At 22.7% G+C, this 19188-nt stretch overlaps 2 protein-coding genes across 3 annotated transcripts; one reads left to right on the plus strand and one right to left on the minus strand.

The window, feature by feature from the left end:
- Positions 1-6506: 6506 nt before the first annotated feature.
- On the plus strand, positions 6507-13971 carry LOC105360905 (BTB/POZ domain-containing protein KCTD3). 2 transcript variants are annotated; one of them, XM_011497921.1, is made up of 11 exons: positions 6507-6745; positions 7925-8238; positions 8319-8486; positions 9155-9163; positions 9380-9844; positions 9976-10092; positions 10453-10458; positions 11200-11339; positions 11442-11628; positions 12324-12602; positions 13425-13971. In XM_011497921.1, exons 1-11 carry the CDS (start codon positions 6702-6704, stop codon positions 13622-13624), a joined length of 1929 nt encoding a protein of 642 aa, XP_011496223.1. In that variant the 5' UTR covers positions 6507-6701; the 3' UTR covers positions 13625-13971. The 2 variants fall into 2 exon arrangements, with proteins under 2 accessions (XP_011496223.1, XP_011496224.1); XM_011497922.1 differs by lacking the exon at positions 10453-10458.
- Positions 13972-14222: 251 nt separating this feature from the next.
- Sras (Ras converting CAAX endopeptidase Sras) lies at positions 14223-18895 on the minus strand. The gene is made up of 6 exons (XM_011497923.1): positions 18740-18895; positions 16053-16158; positions 15756-15894; positions 15105-15341; positions 14786-14848; positions 14223-14684 (listed from the first exon to the last, which is right to left on the minus strand). The coding sequence occupies exons 1-6, from the start codon at positions 18862-18864 to the stop codon at positions 14467-14469; spliced, it is 888 nt and encodes a 295-aa protein (XP_011496225.1). The 5' UTR covers positions 18865-18895; the 3' UTR covers positions 14223-14466.
- Positions 18896-19188: the final 293 nt, after the last annotated feature.

Raw genomic sequence — 19188 nt, forward strand, 5'->3', positions numbered from 1 at the left:
TAAAACGCAATGGTACGCACTGATTTCTGTTGTTTAATGGGCTGTCACTTCACATGGATATATGCATAAACGCGTTACGCATGCGCATCTGCATATTATCAGTTACGTTTATATACGTAGGCGAACATGCGCGCGTGGAAAGTGAGAAAAAAAAGAGGAGGATGCGATAAACAAGTAGTGAAGCTCGAGCGGAAGCGATAGAAAGGAAGCAATTAAAATGTGGATATAAAGAGAAACGACATTGACTTTTTCATTAAATATATAGAAAATGGGAAAAAGAGGATTAGTGATACATTAATGCTCCAACTACTTGACAGCGTGTACTCTTACATTTAATTTGTTATTTATACAAGTATAGCTTGTTTTTCGAATTACATTTCTATATCTCTTCTTAGTTTTACACATAAACATTTTATTTATACTTGAGAATTAAAAAAATATGTAAAGTATGTTTTACTTTCTCTATTTCATTGATAATAAAATTGTTTTATTAAATTTATTTTATATCTTTTTAACTTATTCTTTAACATTTATTGTAACTTAAAAGCTATTCAAAGCATGCTATATCCTAACCAAACATAAACTATGATTACATTTAAATTAACGCTTTAAAAGAAAAATTTTATTAAAAAAAATTTTTTTAATTTGTGGAATTATTGTTTTTATTTAAAATTAAAATTTAAAATGTATTTTATAATATTTGTCAAATCAAAGATATTTGATAATGGCATCACAAAAAAAAGATTTATCAACAAAAAATTTATAAATACGCAATAAAATTATGCCATTTATATCAATACCTTATAATCGCATTTACAAATTAATATGCGATTTATTTTACAAACATATTTAATTCATACGATTTACTCTTATAACATAGTCCGCAATATTAAAGATTAAAGATTAAATAGATAATATTAAAGACTAAATCATAACTAGAATGTTTACTAAGATTTAAATCGATGCTGCATTTTTTAAAGACAAATATTTGAATAATAATGCAGATACGAAATTAATAAATTACATTATTGATTTGTGAATGATATTTGCGTTTAATTTGCATTTAATTTATAAAAGTATGAGTCCATTTTAGAACTACTGATAATTACTACATGAATTTACGATTATCTGATAAAACTTTATATATCAAGTTACTTTTCTTTTAATATATTTTTTGTACTACTGATGATATAAAATCGTAATAGTTTATTTCAATAATTTTTATCTAATCTAAAAAAAATAACTAAAAAGGTATTTATTTTTAAAACAAAATATAACATTATTATTTATATATTGTCATTTTTTACAAAATATTTTTATTTCAAGATAAATTACTTTTATGTTTTGAGGAACTCAATTATGTAAATATATAAAGTAACAATTAATGAACGATTGGATTGACTCAGCAACTTGTCATTAGATTTTTTAATTTGATTAATAAAATCTCTTAAACTTTAAAATGAAATGCAATTTATTTGAAAAACATTAAAACTAATTTAAACAATAACAATACTTATATTTCTTTAATAGTATAACATTTATAATTATACCATTTTCCAAATCTTTTAATTAAAATATATATTGATAACTTTTAATCGATAAATAAATATAAATTGAATTTATAGCATTTAAAATTACCATATTTATATTTATAACTTTGTTATTTTTGTCTCACTCACTTCCATATTAAGTGAATATATGGATATATACGTAAATGTGGGTTATACGATGAATAAACATTATATTAAAAAATGAAGAAAAAAACAAAAAAATCGATTTACACATATTTTATGAAAGAATATTTCGGTATTTTATCTGATTTTTGATAAATAATTAAAATATGGGTATGGAAAATTTTATATCAAATTAAACACTCCTATTTATTTAGATCTATTCATTTTTCTAACTATTAATGTGAGTTTTTTTATTAATAACGAAACCACAGTTAATCTCAAAAAGTAAAATTTTTTAAAAATTGGACTAGTTATAATTATTATTAATCCTTCATTATTATAAACAATTCTGATAATTATGGTTTTTTAAATCTGCCATAATTGCAAAAGATATGTAGCGTATATGCGTAACTTACAAATGAGCAAGGAAACAGAAATTTTAATAAACACTTTTTTTTGTAAATATTTTTAACAAAAGATTAAATTAAATAGAAAAAATGTATTGTATTTTTATATTATAAATTAAATTAAAACGAAAAATTCTAAAAATCTATTTGTTTTTTTCGTGTTTTTAAATATACTTCTGATGAAATGAATTTTATTACATATTTCATATTTTTAAAATAATAGAAAAAATAAAAACAGATAAATTAATATTCGTTGTTACGAAATTAATTATTAGCAATATATAAATTTAAATTTTACTATAATAACTTTACATATCACCTATATATTTTATATAAGATTATATAATGTACATTAAAAATTATTTATTATAATAGCAATTTTTATCAACCGTCAATCAAAAATTATATTCCGACAGTAATATTATAAATTTGTTAATAAAATGTAAAACTAGTAATTAATTAAATTTTTAAATATTTAGTATACGTCATATAGTATGTTATATTTTATATATATCATATTTTGTTATACGTATGATAAATATATTGTTGGTAATTTCATGCACTATTGCATACTATACATATGGAGATCCATGCATTGTTGTAAGACGACTATAGTCGTACAACCAGAAATTGTTATACATACTATAATAATACAGACAATGGAGTTGATAAAGTAAAGCACACATATTTTCGCCAAATCGTATTATCAATGAAATATTAAGAATGAAATGATAAAACATCTACTTTGAACTTCCTTTTAAAGAAAATTGTTTTATAATAAAGAAATTAATACATTTTTTATATGAAATTTGAAATTAATTGTAAAGAGAAGCATTACATTTATATAAAATTAATTTTATTTAAAATTTTTCAATGCTTACATAGATAAAATATTTTTTAATATGCACAAAATTAATTTTATTTTATTTAATAAATCGTTGCATTACAGATCGATAAGAATTACTATTCTAAAAAAATCATTATTTTGATTTATATAAATCGTAGATCAGTTTTGTAAATATATAATGTTTATATTATATTTTTCCACTTGATTTAGGGTATTTACTATTTAATTAATATTCTAAATATAATATTAAAATTTTTATGTTATTACGACTGCTTATCGATATAAAAAGCTTAAAATATTTAAAAAATTAAGAATTTTTTACTGTATGAAATAAAAATATATTTAATATTTTATAATAATATCAACAAAACTTCCCGTGCTTTTAATAATAGACCTGATTGTCTTCTAAATATCTCTTATTATTTACTATGTAAGATATAGCAACAATAATTAAAATTTATTGCAAATATAATACAAACTTAAACTCGACATGACGAAAGCACAGCCAGTTATGTAAATGCTACTAATAAAAAATTTAACAGATTTGAATGATAATACACATTTTTTATTAGTATTTTCTCCTCTACTGCTGACGATCCAATCGCATTTCATATTTTAAATAATATATAATGTATTCTTTTAATGGATAGTAAAAGTAATAACATACAACAATGCCATACTGATAACATACGCTAGTACAAAACATTCGATTGTCTCATTCATATTTTACCCCATAAGAGGCTAGTTTTGATTATTAAATAAAATAATAAAAATGACAGTATAAAAATTAGCAGAGAAAGATAACAATATTTTACTTAAAATACTACGAAAATACAGTATATCGTATGAATAGCTACGTTTGAGCCAGCAGGCAATTATGCAGCAAGACACCATCATTGGCTACATTAAATTATTAAATTCTTTACTATATTCCATTTATTTTTGTACATATAACGTATATTTATTCAATGGTATTTACTATATATATTTATTCCATAATTACCTACAATATTATGTAAGATATGCGATATAAATATTTGTATATATAATACTTACGAAAATTAATTTCAGTAGTTATAAATAATATAAAGTAAATAGTATATACGATTTATGAATAATTATAATTTATGTATTTTTTGAGTTGTTAGAATTATTATTAATCTCAAGAAAATGATTTATTTATATGTACATATTTAATTATACAATTATTATGCAGCATGGTAAAATAGATTTTTCTTATTCGGTATATTTGATTTTTATAATCTTCTATTTATTACGGCTTAATTATGAAAATATCTAAGTAAGATTTTATAAAATTAAAAAAATTTTAAATAATATATTATAAGAAAATTTGAAATTCATGATTATGTAAAACGCAATATTTTAATTATTATTTGATTAATAGACTCTAATTTTAAAAAGTTAGTTTTTTATATTTAATATTTATGAAAGATTTACTGTTAAATAAATTATTAATTTTCGTTATTAAATTAAATTAATAATTGAATAGTTAATTAATTATTACATAATTATATATTTTCAATGATTTTCATTTATAATTGTAAGTTAATTTAAGTATATTAGAAAAAAAATACTCGTTAAAATAAATGAAATGTATTTAGTAAAAATGAAGCATCAAGATGATTATCCATATAATCGGTTTCAATATTTCATTGGATTCGTAGTTTATTTATTCAAGGAAGTTGTTACTTGCAATAGAAATATTATAATGTATTCTCTTATAATTGTGTTTCGATTTCTTCCACATTTCCACATTAGACAGTGTAAAAAAACTATTATTTAATTCTTTAATTGTCTTCAAGTTCCAAATAGAGTTTAAACTTTTACAGTTTTCCTGAAATGTATTTTGATGAAAACTTTCGGAAACAATAATTGAATTAATTGATAGTTGTTATTATATCGATAAGATAAAGAACAAACTAAATTATACAGACCATAACAAAACGTCATAAAAGTACTCGCGGTTATTTTATATTTAAAATTCATGAAAAATAGATTTATCTAAGTGCATTAATTTCTTATGGAAACAATTAATCGCTTGTATTAATGGCTATGTATAGATTATAAATGACAATTTGTTTAACGTAGTATAATCTAAATATTGTTTATTCATTGTATTCATTTGATAAAATAAACTTTATTAATCACCATATGTTCAGCTGAACAATGATAACAATAATAAATAAAACACAATCTTAAATAAAATTATAGAATATGACATGATGGATAAAATTAGTATTAAACGAAGAAATTTACATTTTTGATTGTTGAAACAATATATTTCCATATATTAAAAGCTAAATAATAATTAATCATTTCTTTATGATAAAATTGAAATATTAAAAAAAATCTTTTATCCAGTTAAATCTTTAAATACTTTTATTAATCAAGTTATTTTCATTGAAGTTCATTTTATTATATAAATAATTACGCATATTTTCTAATATAAATTAAAACATACTTGTTAATGTTATAGTATATTCTAAATGCTTAAATTTTATATTGAAATGTAATATAATCAGACTTAATAAATTAAAAAAATTAATTTAAATAATAGTTCACAATTCTATGTAAATAAAAAATTATTTTTATTTAATTATTATAGTCACTTTTTCTATGCGCAATATAATTTTGTTACATTTTAGTTTCTTTGCTTTACGTATATATTAATTAATTATTATATAAAGAATATTCAATAAATTAGTAATTATTTGTATATACATTATTAAACTATTCAATAATTTAACAATATCTAATACTTTTAAAAAATTAAGCTAAACAAAAACTAGAAAATAGTATATTTAAAATGTAATTGAAATTACTAATGTATATATATTATAATAATAGGCTTTGCATTTCATTGAAAAAAATATTATAAATAATGGAAAACCTAACTAATGTAGCAATTATACATAAATTTTAATTATTATATACTTTTGAATAATTTATAAGACAAGTAATTATAGAAGATTACGTATAAAAAATTAAATATCATTATAATTATGAAATAGACTATTATTCTCTTTGCAGAAACTAAACTTGATTTTATGTTAATAAATAATAATAAATAATAATTATAAATGATAATTGTAAATAGGCAAAATATAAATTAGTCTTGTAATTTTCTTTGGTTTTACAATATAGTGTAAAAATTAGTTTGAATTTGAAAAGATTGAAAGTGATAGGGTGAAATACGACAAATCATTTCAAAATAAAATATAATAAGTGTATAAAGAAATTAAAAATCATTATTATGCTGTTAAAAGTAATTTTTAAAAGTGTTTTTCGTTCTATAAAAATAAATTGATTTAAACCGTCAATTTTTTAAATATTAGAATCTCTTCCTTTATTTCTAATTACATTTTTTCGATTTGCTGTTCTGTGTACTTTATTAAAACTGACAGTTCCTCTTTTTACCTTCTTCTCTCTTTCTTTTCTTTGTGTTTCTCCGGCATTTAATTTTTCCTCTTTGCTTGAGAAAATCTATCTATCTCCATACCATTGTGTGGCTCCTACATTCTCTCTTCTTTGTGAAGATAGTCAATATTAAATGCGCTAACTTAGTTGCGCACGAGACTCAAAAGCGATTACTTGTATTGAAGGTAAAGAATAGTTCGTAAATATAACGGTTGTAAAATTGATTTCAAATGGTACAGCGATGAGAATAAAGAATAAAACCTTATAAAAAGCGAAATCTCACGACTATTATTATTAACCAGATTTGCTTGCTGGTTTATAGCATATTCCTATTTTATGGGTATGAGTGAAATCGTGCATCTAAATGTTGGAGGAACGAGGTAACCGAAAAATTCAATATATTTATAAGATCGTAGAAACACTTAAATACAAACTAATGCATCTGTATATTTTATTAATATGATTATTTAAATTATAGATTTTTTAGGCTTTCCGTTCCATTTTTTGTTACATAGTATTACTTGGTTATATTGTTCTGATAAACCAATATGTGTTCTAATGTTACATTTTATTAACAATAAAATTAGAGTATTTGTAAGTGTACGAAATTATTCTGTATCATTTCATTTGGCTCAGACATTATCATTAATTTCACTGTATGAATTAATGAAATTTAAATAATTATTTAAATTTTTTATTAATAAGGATTTATTCAATTTGTAAATATTTTTCTTCAAATCCTTATATTTAGTTTTATATTAATTCTACCCTTGAATGGTTTTAGAAAATTTTATAAAACATATTAATAATTTATAATAAATTAAATAATAGTTATTATTGAAATATTGTTAAAATTTTGTAAATATTATTAACTTTATATATAAATGATTCCAATATAGATGAAATTAAATTTTTTACATATCAATATAATATGTAGAAAATATTTAAAATAAATTTTTTTAATATCAATAAACATAAGTTCTAATTTAAAAGAAATTTAATTATTATAAATTAGTAATATCAAATTTTAATTTTAATGCTATAGAACCCATATGTAAGAAACAAGATTATTATATTAAATAATACAATTGTATCAATGTTATTGTATATTTAGTATAGATTATTACATATGGAGTAAATTATAAGTAATAAATAATCGTACATTGTAAAGTACAATATAAATGTAGAGTAATTTTCAAAAATAAATAAATAGATTTTTTAAACGCTTATTGTGTTCAAATTTATAATTTCAAAGAGTAATATTTTTATAGTTCTAAGCTAATAATATATTAAACTTAAATGTCTGAAATTATTAAAATATGATTAAAAAATATAATCAAAATATTTTGGTATGGGTTGTCTTTTTTAAGATATTCGCTTCTGTAAATAACGGTTTTATATCAACAGATAATTAAAATTTATTTCCTTTTATATTCATTTCTTGTTTTATTCCATATATATGGAACATAAAATTTCTCTACAATAATTCATATTTATGTAGAAGAAGACAAATGATGCCAACTCTTTTAAAAAAAAAATATATTAATTTTGTATTTTAGATTTTCTACTTCTCGTCAAACTTTATCATGGATTCCTGACTCATTTTTTACTGCATTATTAAGTAATCGTATTGCAAGTAGAAAAGATGAAAGTGGAGCACTGTTTATTGACAGAGATCCAAAGATTTTTTCAATTATTCTCAATTATTTACGAACGAAAGATATCGATTTAAAAAATGTAAATCTTCGTACATTAAGGCATGAATCAGAATATTATGGGATAACTCCATTAGTTAAAAGACTGATGCTGTGTGAAGATTTATCTCAGTCTTCATGTGGAGATGTTTTATTTTATGGTTATTTACCACATCCCAGTAAGATTAACTATTATTGACTAAAAAAATTTCAATTTTAGTATAATTTACTTTACCATAAATTGATTTCTATTTTTTAGATATTCCATTGCAAGAACCACTAAGTGTATCTGCAACTATAAGCGATGTATCAATTCATGGTAGACCACTTAGTTCTACCTCAACATCTCCCCCTAGAATTGAAATGCCAGTATCCTCTCAACCTGTAGCTAATTTTAATTCTCCTGCTCAAGCTTCAAATCCTAATAGTAAATTATTCATTATCTTAAAAAGTTCATTAACTTTTTACTGTTAAATATTATTTTTATCCAATTATATCGTATAATTACTAATAAATTTGTAATTAATTTGTTAAAAATATTTTGAAAAATTTATAGCATAATATAAGCATTCATATAAAATAAATAATCAATAATAAATTAATAAATACATTCCGTTTTACTTTGCAATTTTATTTTTATTATGATTTAAATTTTTTTACAAAATCATATATTAGTACTGCTGGTTGTATGAAAATATTAAAAAGAATGTATAAGTAATTGAATTTATAACTATTAATTAAATTTTAATATTTTTTTTTAATCATGATCAATGTGTAAATAAAAGTTAGCTACATAAATTTTGAACAATACTTTTGAATTATTCATTAATGTTTTCTAAATTCAAATTATTCTAACACCAAAAGGTAAAAAAATACGTTTTAGTAGCATTATTAATAAATACATTATATCTATTTATTTAAGTTTATTTATTTATTTATTTATTTATTTTAGTTTATTTAAAAACGTTACTATTATATAAGTATATATGTAACCGTATTAATAATGCTTATAATTTACTTCTAATAAACTACTTTAAATAAAATATCAATATTTATTGTATTATATGTCTCATACATAATTAGTTATTTTTCTAGATCAAAGAACTCTACAAAGGGGATCTCTACATTCTCGCACAACATCACTTGATCTTAGACATGTTAGAAATAGTTCAGCAGATTTAAATAAATTATTTAAAAATGACATTGGATTAGTATTTAGTACACAAAATGGTAAAACATTATACTATTTTTATTTTTATTCATATGTGAACGAAATCTATAAATAATATCTTATTTGTTTAGTTTTGGGTTGGGCAGACCCTCTACGAGTTCAAATCATAAAAGCCCATCACAATTCAATAGCTGTAGCATATGCACATTTCATCACATGTTATCGATTAATGGATTCATGTGGCTGGCTGCATGATTTCACTAGTCCATATATTGAATCTGTAATCGAGCGAGTTGCAATAAATGCCAAAATGGGAATAGGCACAGAAGGAAAAATGGTTGCTATCTCTTATGGTAGTCAAGTAAGATTATGGTGTGTCACTGTAAATGGTATAAAGACAAAGAATATTGGTACTTTCAATTTAAATGTGCGTGTCGAATATTTATTTTTTATTGGAAGTCAATTAGTTGCATTATCACCGACGGGAAAAATTGGAGTTTGGCATGCAATGACACATCACTGGCAAATTCAAGACGTTGTATCAATTTCATCCTTTGATACTGCAGGGTCATTTTTATTATTTGGATGCAATAATGGATCTATTAATTACATTGGTAAGTTATGGTTATTAATATGATTTAAAAAAATAAGTTTTATAAATTTTAAATACCTTATAAGATCGATAATATTAATATACTTTTTATATAATAAAATATAATAAAATATATTTATATATTTTATGTAGATATGCAAAAGTTTCCCCTTAGAATGAAGGATAATGATCTGCTTGTTACACAGTTGTACAGAGATCCCAGCCAAGATCCAATAACAGCGATATCAGTTTACTTAACACCAAAAACAAGTAAGTTTTATTCATTTAAAGAGTGTCATTGTAAAATAATAATTTATAGGTATTAAAGTATATTTTCATTGATTGCTTATATTAAAATATCTTAATTGATTTATTTAAATATTTTATATTTATATTTTTAATTTATAAAACAGTTTGAGAATTTATTAAAATGCCTTTTTTGTTTATGTAAAATAAATTAGCAATTATTTTTTAAACAGTGTTTTTCTTAAACATATAAAAAATTATGTAATACTTTCTGAAATTTTCTATAGTGATTTGTTAATTATTTAATTAGAATATTTACCATTTCAACTACTTACCATAATATTCTTTGCTTCATGAATCAATACCATACAACTGGATACATAGCACAAGGCAAGTATGGGTCATACCGTTCCAAATTCAATATTACAGTACTTGTATAATATATAAATACATCATTTATCACAATACTATTGTACATCTCTTATTGTTATTTCATTTATATTCATAGTAGTAAATGTGCCCTTTCCTCATTGAGATAATTTTCTTCCATATATATATGTATTTGTTAATTTTAAAAACAATAATATAATAATATTAATAATATTTATTGTTACTAAAACTATCTTTAAATACCTTCATTTAACAATCTTAAAAATTCTATTGTGTTCTTGCTGTGCATCCAGTTGTACTAGTATAGAAATATGAATAATTAAAAAATCTTATTTATTCATTATTATATTAATTTATCTTTAAAATTTTTGGATAAATAATTTAATATCTTAATATTTTATTATATATTTATAAGTTTTAGTGAAACATAAATTTTAGATGTATTGAATAAATTGAAATGAAGTTTTAGTTGTATACTACTAATATAATTTGGAAAAAGCAGTATTTAATATGTATAATCTTTTTTTCTTAGAAATTAAGTACATATTCTTTACATACATCTAGACACATTTACTACTATATTGCATGAACATTTATTGTATTTTGTGGATTTGCATGTCATTATTGTAAAGTACATTTTAATAAAATTGCATCTGCATGAATAATAAAACTTAAACATTATTTAAATTGTTACAAATTCCTTTTTGATATAAAATTTTCATATTACACTTTTAATTTTAGGTCTTTGTGGAAATTGGATTGAAATAGCTTATGGTACAAAATCAGGAAGTGTACGTGTCATTGTACAGCATCCAGAAACAGTTGGACATGGACCTCAGCTTTTTCAAACTTTTACTGTGCATCAAAGCAGCGTGACAAAAGTAAACGAGTTTAATTACTAGTTTAATTTCTACTTATATATAATTTCTACGTATATTCTTCTAATATATTTATATAAGTTTATATCAAACATTAAATTTTAGGTTACTTTGTCAGAAAATTATTTGGTATCAGTTTGCTCTGAATATAATCATGTCAGGACTTGGGCTGTTACGCGATTTAGAGGTATGATCTCTACTCAACCCGGTTCAACGCCTGAAGCCAGTTTCAAAATTGTTTCCCTTGATGCTATTGAACCATGTATTAGCTATAACGCAGGAAATGATTTTGGTAAAAGATAAGAAAATTTCTTTTAATATTAGATTAACTATGTAATTGTTCTTTATAATACAGTTTTTATACTCTATATTTAGACTATGAATGTTAAAAAAATTAATTTCAATTAATTACAGATATTCATTTTTAATTAAATTTAAACAACTTATGAATAATATAGTTTATTATATAATATGATGTCTAAAAAATAATTGAATAAAATTTTAAATTATTTTTTAAATATAAAATATTAAAAAAACAATTAAGAACACTTAAAAAATAGTCGATTCGTTCAATAAAAAACTTGTTATTAATTAGATATAACATTGTACAATGGTTTAAAAATAATCTTATAATATATAGAAAATTATAAAATATAAAAAACATAAACATAAAATACTTTTTAGAAAGTTAATTATTCTCACAGTGTTACTATAATATACTTTTAATATATGATAAAGTGTCATTGTATGGAATACATTAAATATGATAAATAATATACAACTATTTTCAAAATAATTTTTGTTATACTTAGTATTTTTTAAATTCATTTTTAAAAAAAGTTCACTCTTATATTTATTACAGTATTATTTAAGAAATAATATTATATTTTAAAAATTTTTAATTAAGTTTTTTTTATTCTTACTATTATCATTAAATACGATTATAAAAAATATTTATGAATTTCAATTAAATCGCTTGTTATGTAGGACCGTTTGGTGAGCAAGACGATGTGCAAGTATTTGTACAAAAAGTTGTACCAGAGACAGATCAACTATTTGTAAGATTGGCATCTAACGGTAAACGCGTTTGCGTAATACGTTCGGTAGATGGAAGCGTCATCACGTCATTTTGTGTACATGAATGTGATGGATCGAGTCGCATGGGCTCAAGACCGAGGCGCTTTATATTTACAGGACACTCCAACGGTGCCATTCAGATGTGGGATCTGACAACAGCACTGAATGCATTTTTTAATGTTTTATCAGGTAAAATTATTAACTTCAAAAATTAAATATAATAGAATAGTAATAAAGTTTTTGTAAATTAATTATTTTATTCTTACCAAGATATAATGTATTTATTTAAATTTTCTTTTGAATATTTGAAAATATTCTTTAATTTAAAGTTTGTCACATTTATAGTAACTATCACAATTGTTAATTTACGATAAAAAAATAGGTACCAATTTGTCAAGGAATTAAAAAGATTGTTATGTTTGAATAAGGTTGAGCTTTATAAAATCGTATTGTAATAACAATACTTTTTACTGTGATCTAAACCAATAATATTATAAGAATTTCAGGATTAAATAATTTCATTGTAAATGTGATAGTCAAATACAATAATTAATAACGTAAAGACATTAAATAAATAATTTAAATGAAGCATAATTCATTTTTTAAATTTTAATAATTATACAGAACTAAGAATTAAATAAAATTTTTACAATTTTTTTATTATTTGTATTATCTTTTGCCATTACTTATTCAATTTTATATAAATATTGTTAAATAGAAAATTAATTAATAGGCAATTTTTTACCTACAATTAACTAAAAATTTAAAAATAATATCCATACCAACTAAATTAATAAATGTTTTTAACATAAATTATGTTAAACTGATTTACATAAACTAAACCTGACTATAGAATAGAACTAATAATAAAATCCTATAACATAATATATAAAAATTTGCTAATTCATACATTTTCTTTAAACATTTATATTAATTAATGTAAATATTAAAATATTCAATATCAACGTTAATTAACTAATAAATACTAATTATTAATCATTTTTCTTACAGCCAAAGAATTTTCTGGAGGTCCAACACCAGAAGAATTATGGAAGTTACTAGACCAATGTGATTTGAGTAACAGTCATTGTTCAACACCATCCATTAGCCCATCTCCATCCTTGATTATGTCCGGACCGAAAATAAAAGCTAGTAATGTCTTATTTCTAAATCAATCACAAAACTCATCAATAGGACCAAATCAATCTTAACTCATCACTAAGTCATAAATTTATACATTTGCATTTATTTTCTAAAATTTAATTTGTACATAGGAATATAGGTTTGATGAAGTTTGTGACATTTATAGTAACTATCACAATTGTTAATTTACGATAAAAAATAGGTACCGATTTGTCAAGAAATTAAAAAAATTGTTGTATTTGAATAAGGTTGAGCTTTATAAAATCGTATTGTAATAACAATACTTTTTACTGTGATCTAAACCAATAATATAAGAATTTCAGGATTAAATAATTTCATTGTAAATGATATAGTCGAATACAATAATTAATAACGTAAAGACATTAAATGAATCGACTTTTTTAATACCTAGTACATTGCGAATTTTATATAAATTTTATTTATTATTTGGCTATTAACCAAAAACATATTTATTAATTACAAATATAATTTTAATAGACTAGTATTTCAGTAAATATATACGCTTTACTAAGCGTGTAAATGTACGTTATTAATAAAAAGAATAAGAACATTTAATAAGACTAACAATATTTTATAATATTAATATTTATATGCACATTATTAAAATTGTGAATACACACGTTTTATTTATTTTTCAGTCGAGGCACAATGGTGTTAAACTTCTAATCTAATAATTTTTCTTATCAAGTAATTCTCAAATTAATACTTTTTGATAAATAGTTTGTAAACTATAATTCTTGTACTGTCAATTTTTTACAATGTTCTACAAGAGAAATGAATACAATAAACTAGTTACAAGCTAACTTAAAAAATTCTTATTAAGTAATAATGCAAAAATTTTAACTTTTCACTTTATAAAAAAGAGAAAAGCGATATGCAAGGTCTTGAATTATGCAGTAATGTGTTTTTGCCAAAACAAAGTATTATTGAACCAACTGGGATTTGTCATAGGTGTTAATAAAAAGCACCATGCTGCGAGTCCGATTACGAATAATAACAATAATTTAGCTCTTTCCAAAGAATCCTCATAAGCAACTACTTCTGATAGGTCGGGAAATCCCATGTGATTGCAAAATGAATGAGCTGTGAATGGGGCTGCAAAATGACCTAAAAATTTTTAATGAATCTATTTTATTATTTGTAATAACATCAATAATTTGAATTGTTCAATTAATAATAAAATGTTGATATAATTTTTAATGATATACCTGTTTTAGCAAATAAAAATGCAGCATATGCTCCAAACACTGTTGTGTAGGCAAATTGGAAACCTAAAAACAATTAAAATAAAGAAATTTATAAAGAATATAAAAAATTATATATTTATAGTTAATTAATATAATACATTTTTAAATCCTGCTAGATATCTAACTTACTACAATATATTAAATATATATATATATATATATATATTTATAAGCATATACATACATTTAAGAAATTTAAATTGTATTCAAACAACATTCAATTTATTACGTAGTACAGGTAACAATTTTTAATTAAAAATATTATTAGTTCGCATCGTACATGATTTCAATAAGGCTGTTTTAAAGTCCATCCCCCTCCTTGTATTTTCAACAAGGTGGTGAAAATGAGCAACTCCGAAAAAAAGCGGACATATAAAAATGGCAGTAGATGGTGCGAAACATTGTAGAAGTAATGGCAACATGCAGGCTCTGAATGTCCATTCTTCAGAAAGAGGTGCAATAATTTGATTTCTCCACCAAACTAATGTTTTAGCGCTACCTAGCCAGTACGTTGGTTCTATGTGAAATAATGAAGAAGAAAGTGTATAAAAAATAAATTAAATTTCTACAAAGAAAATAATATTTCAAATAAATCACATTTGGTTGTGCAAAAAAAACAAACAAATAAGTTTAACCTGTTAAATGAGAAAAAATGTTTAAAAATATTAGATTTATCCATTTAATTAAACATTTCATCAATTATAAACATCTTAATCTCATATTTACTCTTATATATATATATACACTAATATATACTACTCACATATAAACTCATATATTCATAAAATGTGATTTATTTTGTGGGAATATTTTAATATAGTATATTACATATTACATTATATATTATAGATTTTTATGTTCGTATATTAGAGAAAATAATTAATTAAATTTTGTAATTTTTAATGAATGTATAAAACCAAAAGTAACTTACCAACGTAAAGTCTCCATAGTCCATTGAGTCCTTGCATATAAAGTGGGCCCAAAAACAGAACCATGGTAAGACACAAAGGTATGATAATTGCTTGAATTATTCCAGGCCACCTTATACCTAATAACTCCCACAAAGTCGCCTAGAATACAAAAGTATAATTGTCAATGAAATTATAATAGCAATGAGATTTTATCTAAAAATCTACTTTTGATATAAATATTTGAAATAAATATAAATTTTAAGATATAAAAATAATAATTTAACTAAATTAACTTTATAACAATTATTTAAACTTACTCCTTCATAAAATTTCTCATTAATTCCAAAATACAGTGACAATGGAGAGAACAGTGTCATTACAAAAACACTAAAGAATCGTCTTTTTATTACACTGGGATGATCTCTAAAAATTATAATAATATGAAATTATATGAAAATAGTAAATTAAAAATAAATCAGTAACTTGAAATAAAAATTAATTATTGGAAATAATTTTTAATGATTACAGTTTGTTTCATTTATTAAGATATAATTTATTGAGTTTATAATAAAATTTTTAATTAAATAACGTGAACTTCGAGCATATTTAAAATTATAATACCTTATATTTAGATGAAAAAATAATACATATTTGATTTTCTTCGATTAAGTAATAGTTTAAAATATTAATTTGTTAATTTCGTAATATAGACAAATATATTTTTTATTATTTAGTCTACTCAGAAAGTTTATTTATCTTAGAAAAAATGATCTAAGAATGTAGTACGTAAATTAATAAAATGAACAAGTTTTATTGCAAGTTCTATATTATATTTTTACATTATATTCATCAAGTGCATTAATGATCTGTAATAAAATTAATAAAGAACTAAATTGTTAATAATAAATTTGACAAAATATTGATTATAAGTAATTAAATAGAAATTGTATTTTAGTACACTATTTATAAAATGCATGAAATTATCGTATTTTTATATAAAACAACATTTATAATGTTTCATCATATAAAAAATTATAATAATCTTTATCGCTTATAAAATTAAAATTAACTATCTTCAAGTTACTTTGCTTTAAAGTAAAAAATTAAAAAATACAAAACTTACATTTCCAACACTTATTTTATAATGCAAGCTTAAATTAATTTTTAAACATCATATATAATTAATATTATTATTAATTAATTAATTTAATTAAATAATTAATGAATTATTAATTAAATAAAATAATTAATTAAAAATAAATTTCATTCAACAAATACTTTATTTTAATATATTTTTTGTCGATATTTTTAGTAGTTTTATTATAAGCAGTAAATGAAAATTTCAAATTTGATCATTCATTTAAATACATAAAGTGTAACAATCAGATTTCTTATAAAAAAAAACAAGTAACTATGATTAATAGTAATTCTAAAAGTTATATTCTTTGAGGTTCATAAAATAAGAATCAAGATTTAATAGAAATAAAATATTACATCTCGAAATAACAGTACTCAAAAAATTGAATAGGAGTGAAGAAAAAAATATAGAATCTTTTCGTAAAAAATTATCGTTTTTTAAAACGTTCTTTAAGTAATTATTGCAAAAAAATATATGATGAAGTGATGAGCAAAAAAAAATAGGAAAACAATATAAGAGACAAACACATGAGAAATTCTATTAATCGATAGTAAAAGAATGTCAGTCTCCTAAATGTAGTATATTATACTATGAATTTTACGTTATTCATTGACAGAATTTCTGAGTATTTAACAAATAATTAAAAAATAACAGTTCATAAGAAAACTTCGACAATATTTTAAAAATTAATTTAAAAAATTAATTACTAAAATCATTGGTAAATTTTCACTCGCGGATAAAATTAATTACCAAGTAACTTAATCTATTCTAAGCATGTTAGAAACATGTATAATAAAATAATGACATTTATTCTAATAAATCTGATACGACAATCTGAAATAAAAACGTTTTGATATTCACTAATGTTTCAAAAGTAAGAATACTTTGTTGTTTTTTAAGCTTCATGGTGGTACATTTACTAAGTGTCAATTAATTTTAATGTCAGCACTGCAGAATAAATAATTCATAATAGTCTAAAATATATCTTCGTGCAAATTGTAGTGTGGAAACAGTGTCAAGTGTCATAAGTACATGCATTAAGTAAAGAGAAAGTGAGAAGAATTGAAAACGAAACTAGAACTATGCTATGGTTTGACAATCAGTCAATTCTACTTGATTTAAAATTGAATGAAATAATTTATTACATTCGTTACAGTTAGGACTAAGAGATTCCTAGAATTGGCAGGAAAGCAACTTCTTTGTCCTGATATGTTTGTTTTTATCAAAACTTCTACGTGAGATATAATTGAATTTTGGTATAAAAGAATTAAATCTTTTTCATAACAATAAATAAATCGCATCGATTACTCGAAATAAAGAATAATTAAATCGTTACATGATGCATAAGTCAAGCGAAGAGAGAGAGAGAGAGAGAGAGAGAGAGAGAGAGAAGTAAATTGGCAGATAGTTAGGTAGGTGATAGGAAGGTGGGTAAGTACGTAGGTAGATAGGCAGGTAGGTAGGTACATTGGTAGATAGTTAGGTAGGTGACAGGAAGGTGGGTAAGTAGGTAGATACATTGGTAGATAGGTAGGTAGTAAGGTAAGTTCATAGGTAGATAGGTAAGTAGGTAAGTACATTGTCAAATAGATAGGTAGGCGTATATTGGTAGCTAGATAGGTATGTAGGTAGATATGTTGGTAAGTACATTGGTAGATAGTTATGTAGGTATGTAGGAAGGTGAGTAGGTAAATAAGTAGATAAGTTGGTAGATAGGTACATTTGTAGATAGGTAGGTAGGTAGGTAAGTAGAAAGATAGACATATAAATAGAAAGATAAATTGACATATATATAGCTAAAAGACGAGAATGAATGCATTGCGGAGCAACTAACGAAAATAGAGTAAAGAAGCTAGCCAACTGTACCTGTCGAGGGGTGAGCGCCAAACGTAGAGGCTGCCGACGTAGATGACTGATAACATTAGGCAGCCGAGGATGCCGGATAGGCAGGGAAAGTCGATGCTGCTCTCGATTAGCTCGGTTAGCTCCATTGCCCCATAACCGTCGGCACCGAAAATGACTTCTTTTTTTATCTCTCTTTAGTACTACAATGTCGGCGGCTACTGTCTCGCCGCGCGCACTTTCTCTGGCCAGTAGCCAGTTCCCTCTTTACGGTGCGTGCGCCCGCTTGTCTCTTTTGATTCTTCACAGCACAAACCAGAATCAAGACGCTCAAAATTTAACTGCGGGAACACGGAATAGGAACAATATCAAACCTATCCAGCGTTTGTCCGTCCATTCCTGTTCATTTTTTCAATCATCGTCAACAAATTCGAATATAGTTTATTGGTTGTTAATTGTTACGATCAACCTCG

Source organism: Ceratosolen solmsi, unplaced genomic scaffold (genome assembly GCF_000503995.2).
Source record: "Ceratosolen solmsi marchali unplaced genomic scaffold, CerSol_1.0 scaffold14, whole genome shotgun sequence".
Classification (NCBI taxonomy): Eukaryota; Metazoa; Arthropoda; class Insecta; order Hymenoptera; family Agaonidae; genus Ceratosolen; species Ceratosolen solmsi.